At 43.7% G+C, this 14,077-nt stretch overlaps 1 protein-coding gene across 5 annotated transcripts in view; it reads left to right on the forward strand.

Annotated features, from left to right (window-relative positions):
* Window positions 1-14,077, forward strand: part of LOC115125727 (serine/threonine-protein kinase ULK1-like) — a 46,810-nt gene that overhangs the window by 11,841 nt on the left and 20,892 nt on the right. For all 5 annotated transcript variants that reach the window (XM_029655277.2, XM_029655279.2, XM_029655281.2 and 2 more), the window contains exons 4-6: window positions 3,595-3,627; window positions 7,744-7,780; window positions 11,224-11,397. In XM_029655277.2, coding sequence (XP_029511137.1) covers window positions 3,595-3,627; window positions 7,744-7,780; window positions 11,224-11,397 — 244 coding nt within the window. The remainder of the gene's footprint in view (window positions 1-3,594; window positions 3,628-7,743; window positions 7,781-11,223; window positions 11,398-14,077) is intronic.

Consider the following 14,077-nt stretch of genomic DNA (forward strand, 5'->3'; position numbering starts at 1 on the left):
CGCGTCTCAGTGAAACATAAGATGTTACAGTTTTTAATGTCCCGTTGGTATGATAATCTTAGTCGTAGGTCGTCCATTTTATTGTCCAATGATTGCACATTAGCAAGAAGAATGGAAGGCAGTGGGAGTTTACTCGCTCGCCTCCGGATTTTCAGAGGGATACCCGATCTGCGAACCCTTTTCCGACAACTTTTCTTCACGCAAAAGACGTTGATCTGGGTCTGTTTCAGTGAAAGCAGGATATCCTTGTCGTCGGACTCGTTAAAGGAAAAGGTTTATTCCAGTCCGCGGTGAGTAATCACTTTTCTGATGTCCAGAAGGTATTTTCGGTCATAAGAGGCGGTAGCAGCAACATTAGCAGCAACATTATGTACACAACAAGTTAAAAAATAAGTAACACAAAACGCAATAAAAAAAATAAAATAGCACAAGTGGTTGGAAGAATGTAAAAAATGTCAGCCATGTCCTTCGGCACCATCCTTAACACTACACATAACACTACACAACACATAACCCAGTCCGGTCGAGCCTCACTAGCCAGATGAAGTTAGCTGGCTGCTTATAACTTTAGCTTTGGGCAACAGGGTTAAGTAGCTGGCTAGCTATTTATTATCATGAACTGAAGTTCCATTTCAATAGGCGAACAACAAGTGGCAACCTAGCTAATACTTACAAGGATTCCTAAATCATTGCTAAGAATAATGAAAATTAAAAATGACTGCAGTTTCTACTGGTCATTGTTTTTAGGCTGGGTAGCTAGGTACCAAGCTAAAGCTAGCTACCCCAGAAGTTGCGGTGGAACAAATGATGCTTATTACCAACACGGTATTGTAAACCCATTGTTCGTGGCCGGTGTTTGCTTGTTTGCAGACTTTTTTGTACAGCTTTGACAGTGCAACTGTATCTTTTATGACACGCAAAGACCCAAACAATGTTCCATTGTATGTATGTCGTGAAGCTCATGGCAGTGACACTATTACTGTGTTACTCCGGTAGGACAACATCTGAAAAATAGCGCACTTGGTAGTGTGTACCGGTGCTCGACCAGTCGGCGAAAGCCAACATCATCCACAACAGAGAACGATTGATCGTCAAGGGAAATTAATTCCATTATCTTGCCTTTGAGTTGTCTCGCTGAAATGTTCTTACCCTTTCAAATGACTGCTCAACTTGTTGACTGCTTGATCCACACAGCAGAAGGCTGTGGAAGGCCGTGGAAGGCTGGAATGCTGTGTTGCACGTGTAGCGCAAAAGTTTACGTGGCGTCATTACGTTATATAGGTAGCTTTGACATCGGTTTTCCACATCTGCGTTAAACTAGACATACCGATACCGATGTTTGCATTTTTAGCTACTATCGGCCGATTCTGATATATTGTGCATCCCTAATTAAGGTCCACAATATTCCATGGGACAAAACTAGGTCCAGAGTATGGTTGTGGCAGTGAGTAGGTCCAGAAACATGTTGGACAAAACCCACTGAGTCGATGATGGCTCCGAAACCCTTTTGGAGTGGGTCTGTGGACTTTTCCACGTGAATATTAAAGTCAACAAAAATGTGAATATTATCTGCCATGACTACAAAGTCTGATAGGATTTCAGGGAACTCAGTGAGGAACGCTGTATACGGCCCAGGAGGCCTGTAAACAGTAGCTGTGAAAAGTGATTGAGTAATGTGTGTAGACTGATGAGGACATTGTTTCTGTTTAATCCATTTTAGAATAAGGCTATAATGTAACAAAATTTGGAAAAATTGAAAGGGTCTGAATACTTTCCAAATGAACTGTATTTGAAAAAATGAATTGATCGGAAGAACAGACGACTTTCAGTTTACCAATATTTTTTCCGCCGGACAGAGTTCCCACACTCAGGGTAACAGTGTTGTGCAACGGGAAGCTAACCAGAGTCATGAGGCCTACTTTGGGCAAACAGAGTGAGACCTATTTGGAAGGGTCCAATTAGAGGGGTATTGTCCTACTCTACACTCCAGTTGGTGAGCTCTGTCAATCACTGAAGTGTTAATATGTCCTGTTATCTTGTGTACAGCATCTCAGCCCCTGCAGGATTTTAGAGCAGGGCAGTTTTATCACCTCCCTGGCTGGCATGTAGGCCTACACTTTTCTCGGCACGTAGCATTGGGGAGGAGCGCTGCATGATTTTACACAGCTGACACTGTTCGTGCTCTGTTATAGGCTGGTTGTCATAAACAGGAGATGTTACCAGGTCAGTAAGCCAAAACCACCTCGGGTAGACAAGTATGTCTGGCCCTGCCTGCCTGGCAAAGCACAATGGAAACCAGACGGCTGGCTTGCTGGCTGCAATCACCAACATGGCCAAAAAGACAACTTCAGAAGCGCTGACTCTGCAGTAGTTAACTCTAGGATGAGCCATTACTGAGCTCTGATTGGCTGTTGAAAGAGACCTAGAGAGGGAGAAAGAGCAGAGTCATCTGTTGCTAGTTGATAAGAGGGCGTTTAAGTGGGCTGCACTGTCTTGTTTTTGTAAGGCCTGTGCTATGGCTGACATGCTGTTGGTAAAAATGAGAGACACAATGGTTGTTTAGGCTCAGTAATGCCCATTTTGTTTTCAGTGGCAAAAAGCAGCCAAGCTTCTGAGGTTGGCATAATATGGCGTGTGACTCAGGCTTATGACTCTGTTTGTTTATGCTCTCTCGAAGAGCATTCGTTGTGGTTTCAGACAACAGACTTGTACCTTCTCTTTAACAGTGAACCTCCCTGGTGATCCAATATGGTGCCTTTGTCAGCCAAGTCGAGCTGTCCCCCCCACAAAATCCAATTAGTTGAAATGCAGACTCAGCCTGATGTGCCAACTTGTAGCTATGGGCGACGACTGGCCTATTAGTTCTGAAAGTGTCATTTTCCTGTTTGTCATGCACCCCCCCCCCCCCATCTTGTTTGCTCTTGATATGGCTCTGTGGCCTAATCCTTGCTCTCAGTATGATGTGGGATGAGCTCAGTTCTATTGTTGTTGTAGAGAGCCCTGATATTGATCCTCTTTTACATTTAGCTGAGTGAGTGTGAAGACTCAGACAATCCCTTTTGCTTTAGCATAGTTCACACTTCAGCCGGCACAGCGGGGAGGTTTTGTGGCCTCTTGATCACTCCTGTTCAGCGCTAACCTCCATGACTTCCAAGCAGACATGGCCCATACCTTAACCCTGTTGACTCAGCATGGATGACCCCGAGATTTAGGCGAGTAGCGACGTGTCATTAATTCTTTACCTCCGGGTTGAGCTCAAACCACTTAAGGTCAGTAGTCATTATAGTGATTTCAGATAAGATGGGAACATAAGTTCCAGTGAGGTAGACTCTTATTTGACGAACATCAACTTCTAACTGAACATATCTTTCTCCTGAAGTGTCCCTGTTCACAGTAGTCATCACTTTTAATTTACCGCTCCTACTTCAGGGAAACGGTAACCATCTAGTTATGTCACCGAGCACAAGCACGTATGTGCCTTCAACACCTCCTGCTCTATAACACACAGTCACAACATTCCTATTGTAAGTGTTGACATGCTAAAACCACCTGTATTGTTGTTTTTCTCTTGTCGTCTACCTTCTCTCTCTCTAGGAAACGGCCAGTTCTGTGTACCTGGTCATGGAGGTAAGCCACTGGTGTCATTTCTGTCTTTGGCCCTTGTTTTGGTGTCAGGTTCAACACATACACTCCTGCTCTAACTCAGTGGTTCTCATCCCGGTGGCCACAAGGAGGTTTTGATAGAGGTCGCAAGTGTGAAGCTGAATGGGGAAAAATACTTATTTTTTTCTATATATATTAATAGGCTACATATACCTATTTTATATTTATGTCTTTGCCTATTGTCTATTTGGTTACTAACAGGTTACTAGCCTATGGTATTGCACCAAATTCCTGTCTCAAAGACATAACGTTACTAACAGGTTACTAGCCTATGGTATTGCACCAAATTCTTGTCTCAAAGACATAACGTGCTTCAGAACCAGAATGTTGTGTGTCTCGACTGTTGCCCAATGACCAGTCATCAGCATTGCCGTGCAAAGGCACTTATGCAGATTAGTGACCAGAAAGCACTTGTTTTATTTTCTCCAATTTTGTCTGGCAAAAACAGAGTAGGCCTACACTTATATTCTCCATATAAAATACAGTTTAGCAATCTGCTACGCATGCATCTTTACCAGAACAATAGGCTACCTGGTGATTTCATTGATTATTTTCATATTTCAGATAGGCCTTGTTTGGGAGGCTACTGGCTATATACAGTGTATTTGGAAAGTGTTCAGACCTCTTGACTTTTTCCACATTTTGTTATGTTACAGCCTTATCCTAAAATGTATTAAATTGTATTTTTCCCTCATCAATCAACACACAATACCCCATAATGACAAAGCAAAAACAGGTTTTTAGACATTTTTGAAAATGTATTAAAAAAACTTAAATATAGCTTTACTCAGTACTTTGTTGAAGCACATTTGGCAGCAATTACAGCCTCAAGTCTTCTAGGGTATGAAGCTACAAGCTTGGCACCCCTGTATTTGGGGAGTTTCTCTCACTCTTCTCTGCAGATCCTCTCAAGCTCTGTCAGGTTGGATGGGGAGCGTCGCTGCACAGCTATTTTCAGGTCTTTCCAGAGATGTTTGATCGGGTTCAAGTCCAGACTCTGGCTGGACCACTCAAGGACATTCAGAAACTTGTCCCGAAGCCACTCCTGCGATGTCTTGGCTGTGTGGTTAGGGTCATTGTCCTGTTGGAAGATGAACCTTCGCCCCAGTCTGAGGTCCTGAGCGCTATGGAGCAGGTTTTCATAACGGATCACTCTGTACTTTGCTCCGTTCATCTTTCCCTCGATCCTGACTAGTCTTCCAGTCCCTGCCGCTGAAGAACATCCCCACAGCATGATGCTGCCACCACCATGCTTCACCGTAGGGATGGTGCCGGGTTTCCTCCAGAAGTGATGCTTGGCATTCAGCCCAATGAAATCAATCTTGGTTTCATCAGAGCAGAGAATCTTGTTTCTCATGGTCTGAGAGTCCTTTAAGTGCATATTTGGCAAACTACAAGTGGGCTATCATGGGACTTTTACTGAGGAGTGGCTTCTGTCTTTTTTACAAATATTTTTGGGCAAGTCAGTTAAGAACAAATTCTTATTTACAATGACGGCCTACCCCGGCCAAACCTGGATGACGCTGAGCCTGTTGTGCACCACCCTAAGGGACTCCCAATCACGGCCGGATTTGTCACTCTACCATAAAGGCCTGATTGGTGGAGTGCTACAGAGATGGTTGTCCTCTTGAAGGTTCCACAGAAGAACTGTGGAGCTCTGTCAGAGTGACCATCGCGTTCTTGGTCACCTCCCTGACCAAGTCCCTTCTCTCCCCGGCCAGCTCTAGGAAGAGTCTTGGTGGTTCCAAACTTCTTCCATTTAAGAATGATGGAGGCCACTGTGTTCTTGGGGACCTTCAATGCTGCAGATGTTTTTTGGTATCTTTGCCCAGATCTGTGTCTCAACGCAATCCTGTCTCGTAGCTCTTCGGGCAATTCCTTAGACCTCATGACTTGGTTTTTGCTCTGACTTGCGCTGTCAACTATGGGACCTACAGTTTAAGTCGGAAGTTTACATACACTTTAAAACTTGTTTTTAAACCACTCTGCAAATTTCTTGTTAACAAACTATAGTTTTGGCAAGTCAGTTAGGACATCTACTTTGTAAGACACAAGTAATTTTCCCAACAATTATTTACATACAGTGAATTATAAGGGAAATAATCAGTATCACAATTCCAGTGGGTCAGAAATGTACATACACTAATTTGACTGTGCCTTTAAACAGCTTGGAAAATTCCAGAAAGGGATGTCATGGCTTTAGAAGCTTCTGGTGGGCTAATTGACATCATTTGAGTCAATTGGAGGTGTACCTGTGGATGTATTTCAAGGCCTACCTTCAAACTCCGTGCCTTTTTGCTTGTCATCATGGGAAAATCCAAATAAATCAGCCAAGACCTCAGAATTTTTCAAAATCAGCCACAACCTCAGAAAAGAATTGTAGACCTCCACAATTCTGGTTCATCCTTGGGAGCAATTTCCAAATGCCTGAAGGTACCACGTTCATCTGTACAAACAATAGTATGCAAGTATAAACACCATGGGACCACGCAGCCATCAAACCGTCAAGGAAGGAGACACGTTCTGTCTCCTAGAGATGAACGTACTTGTGAAGATGCTGGAGGAAACAGGTACAAAAGTATCTATATCCACAGTAAAACGAGTCCGATATCGACATAACCTGAAATGCCGCTCAGCAAGGAAGAAGCCACTGCTCCAAAACCACCATAAAAAAGCCAGACTACGGTTTGCAACTGCACATGGGGACAAAGATAATACTTTTTGGAGAAATGTCCTCTGGTCTGATGAAACAAAAATAGAACTGTTTGGCCATAATGACCATCGTTATGTTTGGAGGAAAAAGGGGGAGGCTTGCAAGCCGAAGAACACCATCCCAACGGTGAAGCACGGGGGTGGCAGCATCATGTTGTGGGGGTGCTTTGCTGCAGGAGGGGCTGGTGCACTTCACGAACAAATTCTTATTTTCAATGACTGCCTAGGAACAGTGGGTTAACTGCCTGTTCAGGGGCAGAATGACAGATTTGTACCTTGTCAACTCGTGGGTTTGAACTTGGAACCTTCCGGTTACTAGTCCAACGCTCTAATCACTACGCTACCCTGCCGCCCCAGATTGCATCATGAGGCAGGAAATTCTGTGGATATTATATTGAAGCAACATCTCAGGAAGTTAAAGCCTGGTCGCAAATGGGTCTTCCAAATGGACAATGACCCCAAGCATACTTCCAATGTTGTGGCAAAAGGGCTTAAGGACAACAAAGTCAAGGTATTGGAGTGGCCATCACAAAGCCCTGGCCTCAATCCCATAGAAAGTTTGTGGGCAGAACTGAAAAAGCGTGAGCGAGCAAGGAGGCCGACAAACCTGACTCAGTTACACCAGCTCTGTCAGGAGGAATGGGCCAAAATTCACCCAACTTATTGTGGGATGCTTGTGGAAGGCTACCCGAATTGTTTGACCCAAGTTAAACAATTTAAAGGCAATGCTACCAAATACTAATTGAGTGTATGTAAACTTCTGACCCACTGGGAATGTGATGAAAGAAATAAAAGCTGAAATAAATCATTTTCTCTACTATTATTCTGACATTTCACATTCTTAAAATAAAGTGGTGATCCTAACTGACCTAAGACAGGAAATTTTTACTCTGATTAAATGTCAGGAATGGTGAGAAACTGGGTTTTAAATGTGTTTGGCTATGGTGTATATAATCTTCTGACTTCAACTGTATATAGACCGGTGTGTGCCTTTCCAAATCATGTCCAATCAATTGAATTTACCACAGGTGGACTCCAATCCAGTTGTAGAAACATCTCAAGGATGATCAATTGGAACAGTATGCACCTGAGCTCAATTTCGAGTTTCATAGCAACGGGTCTGAATATTAATGTAAATGAGGTATTTCAGTTTTTTATTTGAAATACATTTTCAAAAACGTCTATACACCTGTTTTCGCTTTGTCATTATGCGGTGTTGTGTGTAGATTGAGTATTTTTATTTTAATCAATTTTAGAATAAGGCTGTAACGTAACAAAATGTGGGACAAGTGAAGGTTTCTGAATACTTTCCGAATGCACTGTATGTCTCCTAATGTCATAATTTTTTAAATCTCCCTCTCTCTCTAGTACTGCAATGGTGGGGACCTGGCGGACTATCTGCACTGTAAGTGGACTGTGTCAACGCCCAGGGAAGCTCTCGGGTCTTTCTTGAATTAAGGTGGCATTTGTGCATGAACTGTTGTCTTCTAAATCAACTTATCTGGGAGCTCAATGACTTCAAATAATATGTTCCATTATGATTACATTGTGTCACCAGTAGGAGTACTAACTCCAATGAGACATTTTAGGTTTGTGAGAATTTTCTGAAATGGAGGCCCCAAATGTTCTAAGGTCATTAATCCTTTAAAAATAATTTAGTAAAGTGATATGATTAATCATTTTGCTCACAATGTTATTTACTTTCATTTAAATTGAGTAACGCCAAGTGACACTTTGGATTTAGACACCAAATTATCAATGGAATCTTACAAAGAATGACATAATAAAAGGGTGTGATTAGCTAATAATTTTCTTTAATGTAGACCCCTCCCCCAATAATAATGTAGACCCCTCCCCCAATAATAATGTAGACCCCTCCCCCAATAATAATGTAGACCCCTCCCCCAATAATAATGTAGACCCCTCCCCAATAATAATGTGGACCCCTCCCCAATAATAATGTGGACCCCTCCCCCAATAATAATGTGGACCCCTCCCCCAATAATAATGTGGACCCCTCCCCAATAATAATGTGGACCCCTCCCCCAATAATAATGTGGACCCCTCCCCCAATAATAATGTAGACCCCTCCCCCAATAATAATGTAGACTCCTCCCCCAATAATAATGTAGACTCCTCCCCCAATAATAATGTAGACCCCTCCCCCAATAATAATGTAGACCCTCCCCCAATAAGTTTGCCACAGGAGAGCATGCTCAAGGTCCAATAATAATGTAGACTCCTCCCCAATAATAATGTAGACCCCTCCCCCAATAAGTTTGCCACAGGAGAGCATGCTCAAGGTCCAATAATAATGTAGACCCTCCCCCAATACGTTTGCCACAGGAGAGCATGCTCAAGGTCCAATAATAATGTAGACCCCTCCCCCAATAATAATGTAGACCCCTCCCCCAATACGTTTGCCACAGGAGAGCATGCTCAAGGTCCTTGTAAATGTTTGTGATGTTCAAGGCAGTAACACCAATGACACATTATACTAATAAAATAAATAGGTATTTGAATAGCTTTTTTTTTCTTGATCTATACAATATATTAAATACATTTATTTCACTTTCTAGCATTCAAGATAAATAGATATCTCTCAAGCAGGACACACACACTTAGGATTGTCTACCAATCGCCAGCTAAGGGTAATTAGCACCTCTGAACAGTGTCAGCAGTCAATCTCTTTTGTGTTCACACAACAAAGACCTTGAAGTCGTCAGCCACAAAGCTTTGTTAAAATACTCCAAACCATAAGGTGGCAGAAGCGTTGTTTGGCAATGCATGCATGTGTTGCTTAGTTTATGGTCTAGATTCCAATGTTGGCTAGCTAGCTGAGCTAATGTTGCTATTTTGTAGAAAGCCCTTGTTGAGACTAGCCAGATGGCCACAGCTAGATAAATACCTAGTAAGATGAAGAAGAAACTTTGGATTCACTCTCCATAATCCCATACTCCCAGTGCCAGCCCATTGCCAAATGTTTAAATAACTAGCTAATGTTAGCATATTCACTTGCTACCACAACATTATGTGCTAGCTAGCTAGCAAATTTGTTTACTTCCCTGTTACTGAGTATTTTTCCTTTGCCAAGATAATCCATCCACCTGACAGGTGTGGCATATCAAGAAGCTGATTGAACAGCATGATCATTACACAGGTGCACTTTGTGCTGGGGACGATTAAAGGCCATTCTAAAATGTGCAGTTTTGTCACACAACACAATGCCACAGCTATCTCAGGTTGCCCAGTAATCTGAAATCAATAGATTAGGGCATAAATTAATTAATTAAATTAATTTAATTAATTTAATTTCCCTATATGAACTGTAACTCAGTAAAATCATTGAAATTGTCGCATGTTGCGTTGAAATTGTCGCAATACTTAGGGCTCCCGAGTGGCGCAGCGGTCTAAGGCACTGCATGGGCTCCCGAGTGGCGCAGCGGTCTAAGGCACTGCATGGGCTCCCGAGTGGCGCAGCGGTCTAAGGCACTGCATGGGCTCCCGAGTGGCGCAACGGTCTAAGGCACTGCATGGGCTCCCGAGTGGCGCAACGGTCTAAGGCACTGCATGGGCTCCCGAGTGGCGCAGCGGTCTAAGGCACTGCATGGGCTCCCGAGTGGCGCAGCGGTCTAAGGCACTGCATGGGCTCCCGAGTGGCGCAGCGGTCTAAGGCACTGCATGGGCTCCCGAGTGGCGCAGCGGTCTAAGGCACTGCATGGGCTCCCGAGTGGCGCAACGGTCTAAGGCACTGCATGGGCTCCCGAGTGGCGCAACGGTCTAAGGCACTGCATCTCAGTGCCTGGTTCGAATCCAGGCTACATCACATCCGGACGGGATTGGGAGTCCTATAGGGCGGCGCACAATTGGCCCAGCGTCATCCGGGTTTCGCCGGGGTAGCTTCAGCTTGGAGAAAGTATGCGTGTTTTGTGCATTGCGTCTGTGCACTTAGCTACCATCACATAGCCTACATTGCATATGAAGTGCGACTGGCCCATGACATAGAAAATGCCCTCTTTTTTTCCCCTTTTTGTTGTCACTCCTGTTGGCTCCCTCACCTGGGGGGGGGGTTGGTGTTCTCTGATTGGCGCAAAATATTTTTTTTACCCCCACCGACAAGCATTGCAGAATCTGCAGGTTCGTCGCTACAACCGGGTCGGCACGCAGCACGGACCAATTCGTTTTAACAAGAGAAGGAACGGAGGCCGTTCTATGTTTTATGCTTAAATGCCCAAAATATATCATGACAACTCTACATATCACTACAGGGACCCTAAGTACCTTAAACAAAGCATTGTTACATAATGTTTTGCAGTATAAAGGACCTCCATTATGTTTTATCATTGATAAACAATTCAATATAAAAATATGCCACTGTAATTCAAGGACAACCCTCCCATTAGAATTGCTTGCTAGACATTCCTTAATTTGGGCCTCTGTGGCACATAGTGGGGCAAACTCAATGGGGGAAGGTTTCAGAGCGCACCATGACTGGAGCTGGCTTGTGTGGTTAAAGCCTCGGTCAATTGAAAGTCACCTAGAGCATTGAGTCAAACTATCAGAATAAGGGTATGTTAGCAAAGTGAAAATGAAAGCCAGGGTAATGTAACATTGGATAATGAGGGTGTGGGCTGAACCAACCAGGTCCTGAATTTAGCAGAGAAAGTTTAGGCCTCGTCTCCCTGGGCTGCTTATTTATTTAGACTACAGTCCCAGGCTTCAGGGAAGCTGTGTTTTCATAGGTTGCCGTGGAACAGGAACAAGTCTGATGTTTCGGTTAGTATAGTTTGCTTTATTTTCCTTTACCGACTGTCCTGTCCTACCCCTCCACCCCTGTTTCTCCCCTAGCCAAGGGCACCCTGAGTGAGGACACCATCCGGGTGTTTCTGCAGCAGATAGCTGGAGCCATGAGGGTGCTGCAGGTCAAGGATATCATCCACCGAGACCTCAAACCCCAGAACATCCTGCTCTCCTACCACACAGGACGCAAGTCCCACTCCACCAACACCTGCATCAAGATAGGTGTGTGTGTGCGTGCGCGCAGTGCATTCGGAAAGTATTTAGACCCCTTGACTTTTTCCACATTTTGTTACGTTACAGCCTTATTCTAAAATGGATTGCATTTTAAAAACAATCTTATCAATCTACACGCAATGTCACATAATGACAAAGCAAAAACTGTTTTTAGAATTTCTTGCAAATGTATTAAAAATAAAATAAATAAATAAAACAAATACCTTATTTACATTAGTATTCAGACCCTTTTCTGAGACTCGAAATTGAGCTCAGGTGTATCCTGTTTCCATTGATTGTCATTGCTGTTTTTACAACTCGATTGGAGTCCACCTGTTGTAAATTCAATTGAATGGACATGATTTGGAAAGGCACACACCTGTATATATAAGGTCCCACAGTTGACAGTTAATGTCAGAGCAAAAACCATGCCATGAGGTCAAAGGAATTGTCTGTAGAGCACCAAGACAGAAATGTGTCGAGGCACAGATCTGGGGAAGGGTATTGAAAAATGTTTGCAGAGGGCCTCCCGAGTGGCGCAGTGGTCTAAGGCACTGCAACACTGTGCTAGAGGCATCACTACAGACCCGGGTTTGATCCCGGGCTGTATCACAATCGGTCATGATCGGAAGTTCCATAGGGCGGCGCACAGCATCGCCCGGGTTAGGGGAGGGTTTGGCCGGAGGTGCTTTACTTGGCTCAATGCACTCTAGCGACTCCTTGTGGCGGGCTGGGAGCCTGCAGACTGACCTCGGTCGTCAGGTAAATGGTGTTTTCCTCCGACACATTGGTGCCGCTGGCTTCCTGGGTTAAGTGGGTGGGTGTTAGGAAGCGGGGTTTGGCGGGTCATGTTTCGGAGGACACGTGACTCGACCTTCGCCTCTCGAGCCCATTGGGGAGTTGCAGCGATGAGACAAGATGGAAATCGGGGGTGGTAATAATAATAAAATGTCTGAAGGTCCCGAAGAACACAGTGGACACATCATTCTTAAATGGAAGAATTTTGGAATCACCAAGACTCTTCCTAGAGCTGGCCGCCCAATCGGGGGAGAAGGGCCTTGGTCAGGGAGGAGATCAAGAACCCAATGGTCATTCTGACAGAGCTCCAGATTTCCTCTGTGGAGATGGTGGCCAGACCGAAGCCACTTTTCAGCGATAGGGACTGGGAGACTAGTCAGGATCGAGTGAAAGATGAACGGAGCAAAGCACAAGAGATCCTTGATGAAAACCTGTCCTGGAGAGCTCAAGACCTCAGACTGGGGCGACGGTTCACCTTCCAACAGGACAACGACCCTAAGCACACAGCCAAGACAACGCAGGAGTGGCTTCGACACAAGTCTCTGAATGTCCTTGAGTGGCCCAGGCAGAGCCCGGACTTCAACCCAATCGAATGTCTCTGGATAGACCTGAAAATAGCTGTGCAGCGACACTCCCCATCCAACCTGACCGAGCTTGAGAGGATCTGCAGAGAAGAATGGGAGAAACTCCCCAAATACAGGTGTGCCAAGCTTGTAGCATCATACCCAAGAAGACTTGAGGCTGTAATTGCTGCCAAAGGTGCTTCAACAAAGTACTGAGTAAAGGGTCTGAATACTTATGTAAATGTATTATTTCCGTTTTTTACATATTTTTTAAATTATATATATATACATTTGCAAACATTTCTAAATATCTGCATTATGGGGCAAATTGATTAAAAAACTATTGAATCAATTTCAGAATAAGGCTGTAATATAACAAAATGTGGAAAAAGTCAAGGGGTCTGAATACTTCTCGTGTGTGTGCATGCACGTGCACTGTAATGCATCATGTAAATTATAGCGACAAAGAGTTCCATCTTTCCACCGAATTAATTGACACCCATGTAATAGCTGATAATCACAATTGTGTGAAGAATGAATTAGTGCAGGGCTGAAGACAAAAGAGTAGCATTTTTTTGTATGTGTTTAAAACTCACTCATATTAATCCCTATCAAGCCCATTTATCCTGCAGACAGAATGTATTGCCTTTGTGAAGGCTGAAGCATACCTCACAACAGTGTTATATTCCTCACGCCGCTGTTGAAAGTTGCTCAGCTCCAAGATCACCGCACAAACTCTTAAAGCTGCAATAAGTTTATTTTTGGGCGGCCCAACAAAAAGCACACAGAAATGTGAGTTATTGGTCTGTCATTCTCATTGAAAGCAAGTCTAAAAAACTCTTGGTTATTTTTGGGTGGCCCAACAAAAAGCACACAGAAATGTGAGTTATTGGTCTGTCATTCTCATTGAAAGCAAGTCTAAAAACCTCTTTTGGTTTTGTACACCAGTTTCAAACAGCTGAAAATACAATATTTTTGGTTATGGAAAATATATTTCACAGCAGTTTAGATGGTACAATGATTCTCTACACTATACTTGCTTGTTTTGTCACATAAACGGAAGTTAGGCAAGCTATTAGAATTATAGCAACCAGGAAATGACAGAGGGATTTCTGCATAGTACATCTTTAAACAGTTGAGTGTGTGGATCGCTCACTTTGAAAGGAAGTTAACAGTGCAACACTGTAGTTAGTTAGTGGTGATGATGACATGTGTCTTTGTGTGGATATTTCTCATGGCCCATTGATCTTGAATGTTAGCCTTTTTAGCTACCACTGGTGATTTTGTTTTCCCAGTGATATTCTGAAATAGGACCGTTGCTAATATAA

The sequence above is a fragment of the Oncorhynchus nerka genome, linkage group LG19 (genome assembly GCF_034236695.1).
Source record: "Oncorhynchus nerka isolate Pitt River linkage group LG19, Oner_Uvic_2.0, whole genome shotgun sequence".
NCBI lineage: Eukaryota > Metazoa > Chordata > Actinopteri > Salmoniformes > Salmonidae > Oncorhynchus > Oncorhynchus nerka.